Raw genomic sequence first — 12844 nt, forward strand, 5'->3', positions numbered from 1 at the left:
CAATACACAACAGAAGTGGAAACCAAATGAAGAAATTAAACTTAATGACAATATAATATAAAAACAGAAAATGCAGGAAATATTCAGCAAATCAGGCTGGATCTGTGAGAAGAGAAACAAAGCCAACTGTTTTCCATTCTGATACAGGGTCTTCAACTGAAACATTGTCTGATTCTTGTGCACAGATGTAGTCTGACCCATTTCTAGTACTGTTTTTTAAATTTTGATTTTACAGCATGTTTTTTTTGATTCTCAAACTTGCTGTCTGAATTGTAAACTAACCTCTGCATTTCCAGTTGCACCTTGAAGTTTCCGATCCAACATCGCAGCCTTGCTTTCAATGTGTCCTTTCAGAGCTAAGTGCGTTCCATCTCCAGAGCGTTGCGCCACGAGCTGCAAGTTTTTGGTGCGCAACAGTTTTTGGAGAAGCAGCTGTCCCGCTTCAGACCTGGGAGCAAGGAAAGACTGGTCCCCTACATTCAAAGCATTGAAGGAGTCGGTATTTAACCCATGTTTTAAAGTTCCCTCAGAATACCCGCAGCGAATTGCATCAAAGTTTTCTTGTTTCACCAAGTGACCGGCACTCGTAGTGTTGGTATCTTTTGAAGCATCTTCCTGCAAGTTGGAAGAGCTATCACGTCTTCCCATGATTTTCAGTGCACATTCCTCTTGCCCATTGGTTTGATTCAACAGTGATGATTCTGCTCGCAGTCCAGAATCCTTTGTGTCTTGATTTGGGGGGGATACTGGGAAGTCAAACGTGCAAGCATTTGTTAACTTGCTTTGATCATGCAGGTCCATGCCAATTCTGGTTTGTGACTCAGGGACAGGAATTGCTTTTTCTACAGTGCCATGTGGTTTCATTGCTGATGCATCAGCTTTAGAATCCAATAGCTTATGAGGTATTACTCCAATAGGCTCTGCCATGCAAGGAGCACTCTCTTCCGAATCATGGCTTTTGAGTAATTCTGACTGAGGCTGGAGTATTGTTTCCAAGGGTTCATTTTGTAGCGACACATCTAAATTGCTTTTGTTTACCACTGGATGGAGTATTTGTGAACGACTGCAATGAGCTTGGGTGGAAGCCAATTCATTTGCTGACCCTGTGCTCTGCCTTGCGAGTTTGTTCTGAATTAGATGGGCCATCTCTTGTGGTTTCCCTCCGTGTTCAGCTTTAACCTGCTGAACATAAACCATCCCTGGACGAAGATGGCTTAAACCTAACTGTTGACTGGTAACTTGAACTGAACGCAGGCCTGCGTGCTGCTGCTGAAACGGCTGTGAAGTCATGATGCTTTGTATCCCTTGCCTGGGATCTCCTCCTGTTCCATGCTGCTGAGATGTTGCTACATGCACCACTCCTTGTAAACTGAGACCATTATTCTGTTGGAGATTCATTGCAGATGGCTGTGTACGTCTCATTAATTGACTTTGCTGAGTTATTGCTCTCGGCTGCCCTGCAATACCTGGTTGCATTGTTTGCTGCGCTGATGTCACGGATTGTGTTTGTAGATTCTGATACATCATACCCTGAGACTGTCCAAGACCTACTGCACTTTTGGGCATATTCTGAGTTGGTGGCTGACTGCGATCCAGCCCCATTATGCACTGGGTTCCTGACAAAGAATCTTGCTCCATTACAATTTGGGCTTGCTGCTGTCCCTGCCTCAGTGTACAGGAAGGCAGTTGCTCTTGTTGCAGTTCGTGCTCCTTCTCCTGTCCCAACATGCCAGATGCTTGTAGCCCCTGTCCACCAACTGTACCTAGACTCTGCAACCGCTGTCCTGGACCCATTGTACCTGGAGAATGCCTCTGTGCAATGAGGCTCTGCAGTTGTTGCTGTCCTTGGCCCTGACCTAACATGCTCTGTGGGCGCAGTTGCTGCTGCACTTGCTCTTGATTCACCAACGTCTGCGACAGCTGTCCTTGACCGGATAGGTTTTGCAGTTGTCCATGTCGAACTACCCCTTGTGTCTGCAGCTGCCATTGTCCCATCAGGCCCCGAAATAGTTGCTGCTGCTGACCTTGCCTTACTCCAATCAAACCTTGGGGCTGTTGCTTTGCCTGTCCTATTGGGCTTTGAGATTGGGATTGTCCAATCCCCATTGTGCTCTGAGGCTGGAGTTGCTGTTGTGCCACACCCATCATACCCGGAGATGGTGTTTGTTGCTGTCCAGCTCCCATTATGCCTTGCCCCCGAGTCTGCTGACCCATTCCCACTGCTCCCTGGGATGACTGCTGTTGCACTATTCCATGACCCAAAAGTACCTGAGAAGGCTGTTGTATGCCTGTGCTCTGGGGATGGGGCCCAGCTGTACCTTGGGGCTCCTGCTGTGGTCCCGCCACACCCTGGGGCTCCTGTTGTGGCCCTGCCACACTCTGGGGCTCCTGCTGTGGCCCTGCCACAACCTGGGGCTGCTCCTGCTGAGGCCCCTCTGTGCCCTGTAGCTGCTCCTGATGAGGCCCCTCCCCGCCCTGGGGCTGCGACAGCACCTCCCCACCCTGGAGCTGCAGTTTCTGTGGCTCTACTGCCCCATGAGATTGTGACGGGGGCTGTTCTTGCTGAGGCCCCACCGTGCCCATGGACTGCGCCTGTTGCCCCACTGTGCCCTGAGGCTGTTGCCCCACCGCGCCCATGGACTGCGCCGGTTGCCCCACCGCGCCCTGAGGCTGTTGTCCCACCGCGCCCTGAGGCTGTTGCCCCATCGCGCCCTGAGGCTGTTGCCCCACCGTGCCCATGGTCTGCGCCTGTTGCCCCACTGCACCCTGAGGCTGTTGCCCCACCCCGCCCACGGACTGTGCCTGCTGCCCCACCACGCCCATGCTCTGTGCCTGCTGCCCCACCGCGCCCCCAGTCTGCGCCGGCTGCCCCACCCCACCCTGGAACTGGGGCTGTTGCCCCACCGTGCCCTGAGGCTGTTGCCCCGCCGCACCCTGGGACTGTTGCCCCATTCCTTGCATCATTTGTTGTCCTGTCCCTGCTGTGCTCTGTGGCTGGGGTGGTGTTTGCTGAACGACTGTCCCTTGTGGCTGGGATGATGGTTGCAGTTGTTGTGCCATCATACTCTGGGGTTGGGGGGGCTGTGGTAGTTGCTGTGCCATTCCTTGTCCGGTTGTTCCTTGGGGCTGCGATTGGGGCGGCTGTGGGTGCTGTCCCATTCCCACCACAGCAAGAGGCTGGTGCTCCTCTCCCTGCCCAATTGTACTCTGGGTCTGATGCTGCTGACCCTGGCCCATTGCACCCTGTGGCTGGGATTGGTGCCCTTGTTCGACTGAGATGAGGGGCTGATGGTGCTGCCTTACACTCTGCGTGATCATGCCTTGGGATTGATGTAGCTGTTGTCCCTGGCCTATTATACCCGGCAGCTGGTGCCTGAGGACTTGCAATGGAGCCTGCTGTCCCATTATGCCTTGTGTTGTCAAGTGCTGCCCCAAAATATCTTGCGATTGCTGCCTCATTATCCCCTGCATTCGAGTGTGGTGTCCCATTGTGCTTTGCTGCTGTCCTTGCAAAGGCGTGGTAAGTCGAAGAATGTTGTTCTGCCTGATGACACTTTGCGGATGAAGTTGTCCTGATACAGCTTGCAGGTGATGCTGTTGTAATGGTGTCATCGGTGCAAGTTGCTGACTCTGGGAAACAATCCCTTGTTGAAGCCCGACGAGTCCCTGCTGTTGCAAACCAGCATTGGATGTCTGCTGCTGCAAAACTAAATTCTGCTGCTGCTGCTGTTGAGAAGCAAGGGCTTGCTGTTGACCCGAGAGGCCTTGCTGATGTGCCAACTGCTGTGCCATGAGCCCCTGCTGAGGCCTTGGAGGTTTAGGTTGATTTGCAAGCCCCTGTTGGTGGGATTGCTGATGCCCAAGGAGAACTTGCTGTTGACCAATCGGCGGGATATGCTGCTGACTCATCAGCCTCAAGTGTGGTTGTTGAGGTGCCAGACTCTGTTGGTGTGGTGCTCCCGGTTGCTGCTGTGCCTGGCCCATGCTGCTGTGCTGTTGGGGTAGTTGTTGATTGGCAAGAGCTTGTTGCTGCGGACTTGGCTGGACAACAATGCCTTGCTGTTGTCCGATGAAGCTTTGCTGCTGTTGGCCCATAATAGCCTGCTGTGTCAGTGTTGGTTTGTTTCCCACAATACTTTGCTGAGTTGTTGGCTGAAGCTGTCCAATGATACTTTGCTGTTGTAATTTTCCCATCATGCTTTGTTGCTGATTTGGCGCAATCAGTCCCTGCTGTTGAACAAGTTGCATTCTTTGCAGCTGAAGCTGTCTCTCTTGCAGAAGTCGGTTTTCATTTGCAAGTGTCTGAGCAGCAGAACTTCCAGGGAAAAAGCTGGTTGGAGCAGCAGAAGATACGGTTGCTGAGGCAGAAGGATATTCCTGCTGTGGTGTCACAGTGGGGGTCAAGAAAGTTGATCCTTGTTGAAGGGGCAGTCTTACATTTCCTGTGTGTCCGACCAGTGTATTTGGTTGCTGAGCTAATGCTTGGGGTCCAAGGATTGATCCTCCTTGCTGAGGTAATGCTGCGGATAAAATGGGGGTTGAAAGTTTGGGCATGACACGAGGATTCTGAGATGCAGCAGCCCCCATCACTCCTGAGGGAGAGAGGGAACATTTCTGTTGCTGTTTATTCCGATATTCTGTCATAAGATTTGTATGTTCCTTTTGCTGTTTCCGGACCTGAAACATAATTTTAGAAAATTTTGTTTACAAATTAAATAAAGCTTTGTTACAAACTCATAATAAACCACTTAATTGACACACACTACAAATCTCCACTAATTTCAGGAAGCCAATACATTTTTCAATCAAATTTACATACTTCCAAGATATGATGAGAGGGGGGAAAACCCCCAAAGTTTACTTTAAGCACTGACAAAGCTCATTCTATAAAATACTGATGTTTTTCTAATTATGAAAACAGTTCTATTAGGAATGGCTTTCACTTAAAACACAATTGGTTGGAGACACATTTCTGTAGATATGAAACTTCATGAGGATTTGTTCCAGGGAACAAGGAAGGAACTTGAGACAAAATTTATTTCACAAAGAGTGAAATACATTTTGAATGACTGTTTGTTCCATATGTGGGAAGAAAATTGAAGGGCTTAAAAAAAAGGGAAGCGACAGGATCCAAATGTGGCCTTGCACGTGTCTAGTTTGATTAGAAAAGTGGTGGTGAACTGATGGAACCAATTGTTTACACTGATCTGTTAACACATTACAATGCAAGATGCCAAAACTACTTAACAACAATTATTGATAAATCAAGATAACAAAGGGAGATATTAGACTATACCATCTTTGGTTCAAAAATAACACTGGACAACAATTTTGTTCCAAAAGGTTTGCTTCCTGAAAAAAATTTGGGATTACAATAGACAACTTCAAGCTGAACACAAAGATCATTTCAGATTTGCTAGACAAACATTAAATTAAATTTTACTGAATTTAGCATGAAGTGTATACTCACCACAAACAGAACAACGTATTGCAGCTGTTGCGATATTGATGAGACATTTCTGCTGTATTGAATCTTCCTGAAGACAATAAATGCTGTTGTTAAGTACCCTCACCCTGCTATTATTGCCTGAAGAACATGTGCATCAACAGGCGTTCGATCGATATCAAAGTAATGCGCGGCATCTGCTTTTAAAACCTGTCTGCATCTATCCTGACGAAGCATGGCCAGGCCTAAGACGACATTTACATAGCACCTGCACTGAGTGCATGCCCAGACATGCTTGGACTGACCAAAACAGCTTGCTTTGTGGGCAATATATCAGTAGACTTAAAATATGACAGGAAATCACAAAATAGATTCTATCTAAAAAACAGCATGTGACACGAAAATGTTAAGGCAATTTTTGTGATCAGCAACCCAAAATCCATAAAATACACCCAAAAATGTTCAGGAAGCAAAATCTTTGTTGTCCAGTGTAATCTCTCATCTTCTAAGCCCTACCTGATCAAGTTGTTTCTGGATTTTACTTTGTTGCTCTGTAACTCGTTTGAGCTTCTCTGCATCTGCCTCTGGGAACTCACGTCCCGCTTTCTTGGCTGTCCGTTGTTTGGCACATAGTGCTTTTCTGGACTTCCTGTGGACACCGATCTGCTCTTCTAAAAATTTCAGCTGCATCTGAAGTAGCTGTTGAGTGTGAAGCAGCCATTCTTCATACTGCCGGTGCTCTGCCTCATCTAGAGCCCAAAAATCAAATACATAATTAGGCAACTACTGGAAACAAACCACAAAACTGCAAATCTCTCAATGTGCCTTTTCCTTGCAAACCATTGCCTGAAAGGAGTTGCACGAGATGTTGAGTTTAGAAATTAGGCCCCACAAACTCAGTTGCTCACAAAAGCACAATGGTGCTGATGCGACAAATCTGAAATATTCAAGGACAGAAATAAAAATAAAAAATTTCAGCATTGATAGTCCTTCAACAGAAACATCTCTCTTCACAAATTCTGCTTTATCCTCTAAGAATTGTCAGCATTTTTTTGGTGATGTTCATGTTTCTCCAACCAACACAGGCTTGCTCAAACCAAGAGTGATGCTGACTTGGCATTTCTTCTTTTCCACAGCAGAACCCCATGCAGTCATTTTTCCCCCCTGAACGGCTGGGGTGAGACTCCCTACAAAGGAAGAGCAGAAATTGGAGATGTGGGGGGGGGGGGAAGAAGAGGGTGTTATCCCATCCAATGGGAGTGAATGCGAATCTAAACTCAAGAGGTAAATATTCCAATCAAGTGTGCCAGCTATACTTGGAAACTGAAGATTCACAAACCTTTATAACTGGGAATTTTGTTGCATGTCCAAGTGAATTTCCCAAATGAATTTTATCATTATTATCACAGTCCAACCAACTAAAAGACCACATTCACCACAAAAGAGAATGACTCATTGAACAAATGACAGTAAGAAAATCAGTCGAGCAGAAATTACAGCCTTGCAAGAAACTTGCACAATTTTCTCATTAAAAACAAGCCCCAACCTGGACCTCTTCCAAGCTCAAATATTGGATAAGGAACAGAGAATCGTGCCACAAAAAATGTTTTCAATTGATTAGGTAAATTAGGCCTTTGTAAGTCTGCAGATATTTCCAATACAGGATTGTTCGTGTGCAATCTTGAACGAAGTCCAAAAGGTGGAAGTTTGTTGATTTCAGAATTGTTGTTAAAGTACATAGATGACATGACACAACTATAAGCAGCTGTTTGGGGCGAGCTGATGATGCCATCAGCCTGCGATCCATCTCTCCTCTCCCTCCATGACAAGGTGGGGGTGGCAGGTGCGGGCTGTGAAAGCCTTACCAGGCCGCTTCAGCCTTCGGGGCCGTTCTCTGCAGTTCAAAACGCGACAGAGCAATGGGTGTCTTCTCTACCCATAATCCCCCATGTAGCTGGAACTGTTTTGGGAAACACATCAGTTCCACCTGCTTGGGGGATTATGGGTAATTGCTCTGCTGCGTATTTATGACGGGTGTCGCTAAGGCACCAGCTGCCCTGCCTCCATCGGATGCTACGAGGCACCACTCGACATGAATGTGATGCTGGAGCAGCCTTTTAGGACTGCTCGATGAAAGGTAAGTTTTAAGTTTTCCCTCCGCGCTTGTAGCCGGCCTCCATGTGGAGGCCTGGCATGAAATGGCCTATTATCTCTAATCATATTGGCGTGCCTCTATGTTAAAAAAGAGGATTCACACAGATGTGGGGAGTAATTCATGGCAACAAGTTTAGGATTCATCCATTTTAGTTTAGCAGATGCTCAATTAAATTCAATCGCAACAATCAGGCAGTTTTAAAAGCTGGTTGCAAATTTTGGTTCTTGCACATTTGTCCCCCAGCCTACAAATATACAACAGATGAAGATCGTTCAAATGAACGTTCAGCGTGCCTAAACATATAGTGTACAATGCATAAAGCTACAGGCACATTTCCTGTTGAGTTTCAATATAGTTGTCATCTTAAATCAAGAAATATTGGGCAAATATGTCTGTAGTTGAACAAAGACGTGTCCTCTTGTCCCCTGCGATGATGATTGGAGATGAAAAAACTGCTTAGAACATTCAAAAGCTGTCAGGTCAATTCTGCTTCTGCAATTGTAACAATTACAAAAATTTATCTGCAGCCAAAATATTCTTCCAACAGCAGTAGCAAGTGCTGCATTGTTTCATTCAACTGAAATGCTGGCAAAAGCTCGGAAGTCTGCAGCTTTTTTTGCAATAAGCTTGGGGGTGTGGATTTAGAATCACATGATGAGAGCATTCCGTAAGACATTACTTGACACTTAGCAATGCGATTCCGGATGACTGCAAAGGTATGATGAGACAGCTGCTCAAATACGAGCCTCTCATGATCTTCTATTTCTAGGTTGCTATTTTTCAAATTAGCACCTAGTTTCACAGTGCTATGTTAACTTTGTGTACCTTTTTTTTTAAAAAAGCTCCAAACAGCAAAATGTTAAACCATCACTCAGCTCACCAATAAAGTCGAAAACTTACTTATAAACCCCTGGACAAAGGTTGGTGGATTTGGTCGAGTCTGCACCTGTTCACCATTAGTTTCCTGCTGGGACATTGAAAACTTGATTATTAGTGAATTTGAATTGGTGCAAAACCAGTTTAACAATTTCAAACCTAGATTCAAAAAATGACATGCAATTTAAATCCTTACATTCAGGATTTACTCTTCTGAACTCTTTGGTTACTTTCCAATTGCTTCTGAAAGACCTTGAATTAATGTTCAACACCCATCTTTTCTTAAAAGAAGTCCAGAGGACAGAGATGAGAATGGACAGAATTTGTGGAGAAGGTTTTTTGAGAAAAGGTGGGGTCAAGGAGGATAGGCCAGAAGGAATTTGGATTGGGAAATTGGCTAGTTGGAGACAAGGTGTGGAGTTTGGATTATAAAATGGAGCTCTTGGGCCAAGAGCAAACCAGTAATGAAAGTGACTGGATCCTTGAATAATAATGGTTCATGGATCAAGAAAATTGATGTCTACAAATCCTGTACTGATTCCAGTCTAGAATGAGGCTAGCATAGCTATGGTTTTGGCATCACCCAGGAGTGATAAAGATGAGAGCAAACAAGAATAGAGTGGTAATCAATGTGCTCAAGATATTGGAGACATGGTTAAAGGAATTAGGGGGCAATGCAATCTACGAGAGTCTACGAGAGAGCAAAGCATCACAGAACTGAATACACACTTGATGTATGCACCAGTGCCATGGGCTGGAGTACAAGAATTTTACAGCAGGAAAACAAGCACTTTGGACTCGTCCGCACCAAACAAGCTGTCTATCTAAGCTAATCCCATTTCCCTGCATTTAGCCCATTTCACTCTAAACTTTTTCTATTCATGTCTTCCAAACATTGTAATTATACCCACCTCTATTATATCATTATCTCTGCCACCACCCGGCAACAACCTTCCCCTCCACCCCAAAGCATCTTGAGGATGGCAGTTTTTGTTGTTGAAAAATTGTGAACAGCATAAATGACAAACATTCTTGTATCCACTCCCGCTATTTAAAAATTTTATTGGCATTTGTTTCATTTACTTATTATTTTCCTGCACCTAATATACCACTAATAAGAGCAGCAGAAGAGTGAATTTTTAAAGAGTCAGACATACCTGACTGTTTCCAGGTGGCAATTTAATCTGGGCTTCATTTGCTCCTGGAGCTCCAGCCAACCTCTGTGCTAATAATGAAACTTGCTGCCTAAAAAATCATAAACATTGATTAACTATGAATAGCTACCATTCAACTTTTTGCAATTCATAATACTTTGAGCAAAACCTAATTTTCATTGAAACATAAATCCAATTCTGGATTCTGCACAGAAACAATGAAAACCTACCTGTTCATCCCTGGTGCTACAGTAATGTTCCCCTGTGCCATGACTTTTTTAATTCCTTTCAATGCCACCATTTTTGCTTTGGCAATGGGATCCATGATATCATCGGCTGCAAATTTATCCAAATCTACAAAGAAAGAGATTCTGGTAAAACCGTTCAAAATGTAGATTCCTAAGAACCTTCCTTTGAAAAAATTCAGTTAAAACTCAAACATCTTTACATCACCTTTTACATTTACATACATTATATCATTCATTTATAAAGCTTTCCAAGCAGCAAACAGTTTTCAATACATTGTGCTAATTAAATCATCAGTCAAAAGCTCTTCGAACAAACAGCAGCTGATGGGGATGAAGAAAGAGAACAGGTTCGTTGTTGATTTACTGTGAAACTTGGTGGTTTGCATAATTTGGACTTTAAAAATTGAGGACAATTATAACTGGGTTGGAATAATTTGCAAAAAATAGATATGCAAAAATTTGTATAACTTGCTCTAATTATTTACCTGTTAGATGCATCTTTGGCAAATCACCTGATATCAAATTTCCCACTCCTAAAGTTAATCCTAGAGCCACTGAGCAAATGTGAACATTTAAAGTTCACTGATATTCAAAATCTTTTCAAATTGTGCAACACATCAAGTTAAAACACAAGTCAACATGTCCACATCACACAGTGGAGGGCTCAGTTTAATTTCCTATTGACTTGTGAATATGCCAATATGTGAAAATACACGCAACTGCCCTGCAACAGAAGCGAAACACTGATAAGATTAGATTCCAAATACATCTGATAAGAACAAAGGCCTATCAGACAGACAGAAGAAAGGTGGTGGTGAAAGTAAATTACCCACCTGGTGGCATCATCTTCATTGTTCCATTAGTATTCGTCCTTCACATACTGTAGGAGTAAAGCCTAACTTGATTGATTGAGGAAACCACGTGACAGGCACAGATAAATTTTGTCCTGGTGTTGCAGATAGGTGATGCTGCAGGTTATCTTACTTCCCCATTGTACAAAACCCTAAAACTTGCACATCTGCACTAATTCATTTCAATCGGAAGTTAACGGCACTGGTTCACCAGAATGTTTAGTAAAAACAGAAAATGGTGGGGATATTCCTCAGATCAGGAAGCATCTGTGGATGTTTCAGGTCAATGCCCCTTTATCAGAACAGGTTTTTCCAGTTCTGATGAAAGAGTCACTGATTTGTAAAAAAAAACTCAATTTTTCTCTCTCTGCAGATGTTGCCTGACCTTGCTACGCATCACCAAGATTTTCTGTTTTTCTTAAAATTATTTCAGATTTCCCACATTTTCAGAATTTTTGCTCTTCAATAAACAAAAAATTACCTTCCATTATAACCCACCATCAAACATTTTCACTCACAGATGAATGAAGCATACACAAATAATGATTACCTATGAAGCAAGGCCAACAATTATCTTTATATGCATTCTTGAAATTAACTTGAATTATACCCATGTCATGGTGATTTAGGGTGGAGAAACCCTCCGTATATAAAGAAACAGCTGAAGGTAACAATTTGCAAAAGTCGTTGCCACCCTTGCTAATTAAACCTAGTCATATTTAGTAAATTTCTAAGAATTTCTGCAGGCAATAATTTTGCATTTGCCATAATATAAACTTGATTCAGAAATATCCATGAAGCAGCTATGAAATATAAAACACATTCACTTGCTACCTAGCTTTCTTCCATACAAGATCAAAATAACATTTACACAATGTTTTTTCATTTTCCTCAAACGTACCAGTTATTTTTGCATAAATTACAAACACCTCTTTCTGAAAACAAGTTTTTTTTGCATGCAGCAGTAAACCAGAAATAGCATAGATAAATTATACATTCTCCTCTTTTTGGCAGCATTGAGGGAGGAAACAATCATTGTCAGATGTTTATCAATACATTTGAACATCCATTTCTCTATTCTGTTCAGTCATTCATTGCTTTCAGTGTTCATTAACTTTCAATTGAAATAGTCACCAACAGTGCCAATTTAAATGCAAGAAAGAAACTCCCTTCAATTTAAAAAAAAATATATTTGGGTGGAGGATACCAAGATAAATGTGACCCAATGAAAACCTAATTTTGCACAAGACTCTCCTCATAAATACAACTCATCAGTCCCGATAAAACCTCACTGAAGCTTTGATCAGATTGCCTGAAATTGCACATTAAGTTAAGTTGTTGCCTAACGATCATACCCAGTTCAACCTTCTATCTCACCTTCATGTTCTTTTCCTAAGATCTGAAAAATATTAGGCAATTTGTTCTTTTCTAAAATCAGAATTACATCAGCTTGTTCATCTATACCTTTAATGGCACACCGAAATCACGCGGTTTCTTTCACTTGTTTAAAAGGTTAGATATTTTAAGGTGAATTATTCTTATTACCCGTCTATTATTTCATTATTTTCTACTTTAAGTGTGGTGGACTTTAACTGGGCTGAAAACAAAATATCCAAGAAGCATTGCAGAAAAATTACTTTAAATGCTGATTCCCTACAATCTAGAATAAATAAACAGAAAATATGAAGAGAATAGATGCAAGTGAAACCCATTGGATATACACTTTACAATGGTATGGGAAAAGAGAAGCATGTGGAATGGACTGGATTCTTCTTTCAAAATGACATCAGAGACAGCTTGTGGAAAAATGCTTCTGACAAAGAGGGAAAGATTTTTTTAAAGGGTCTGGTTCATGGATTTGAGGAGGTTCTTGAAAGTTGGGTGCTCCGTGGATCCAATCCATCCCAGGTGAGATTGTGGTCACCCATCGGGTTCTCTGCCAAAATACTAGACAAAGACATTTTTCATCATCTTTGTTTTTTTCTCCTTTTCTCTTTCTCAAAATCCTGTGGCATGCTTAAGTCAATGGCAACAGAGAAGCATAGGCCACAAGCCAGAATATGCACAGAAGGAGCCACTGGTGCGTTGGCAATTTCAAACCACAGCATAATCTG

General features: G+C 43.1%; 1 protein-coding gene across 1 annotated transcript in view; it reads right to left on the reverse strand.

Annotated features, from left to right (window-relative positions):
• The window catches only part of kmt2d (lysine (K)-specific methyltransferase 2D), a 211852-nt gene that overhangs the window by 64122 nt on the left and 134886 nt on the right, over positions 1 to 12844 (reverse strand). The window contains exons 37-41 of the mRNA XM_069904938.1: positions 9862 to 9985; positions 9635 to 9722; positions 8502 to 8568; positions 5963 to 6195; positions 283 to 4677 (exon numbers count right to left, since the gene is read on the reverse strand). Of these exons, the coding sequence (XP_069761039.1) occupies positions 283 to 4677; positions 5963 to 6195; positions 8502 to 8568; positions 9635 to 9722; positions 9862 to 9985 (4907 nt within the window). The remainder of the gene's footprint in view (positions 1 to 282; positions 4678 to 5962; positions 6196 to 8501; positions 8569 to 9634; positions 9723 to 9861; positions 9986 to 12844) is intronic.

The sequence above is a fragment of the Narcine bancroftii genome, chromosome 12, assembly GCF_036971445.1.
Source record: "Narcine bancroftii isolate sNarBan1 chromosome 12, sNarBan1.hap1, whole genome shotgun sequence".
NCBI lineage: Eukaryota > Metazoa > Chordata > Chondrichthyes > Torpediniformes > Narcinidae > Narcine > Narcine bancroftii.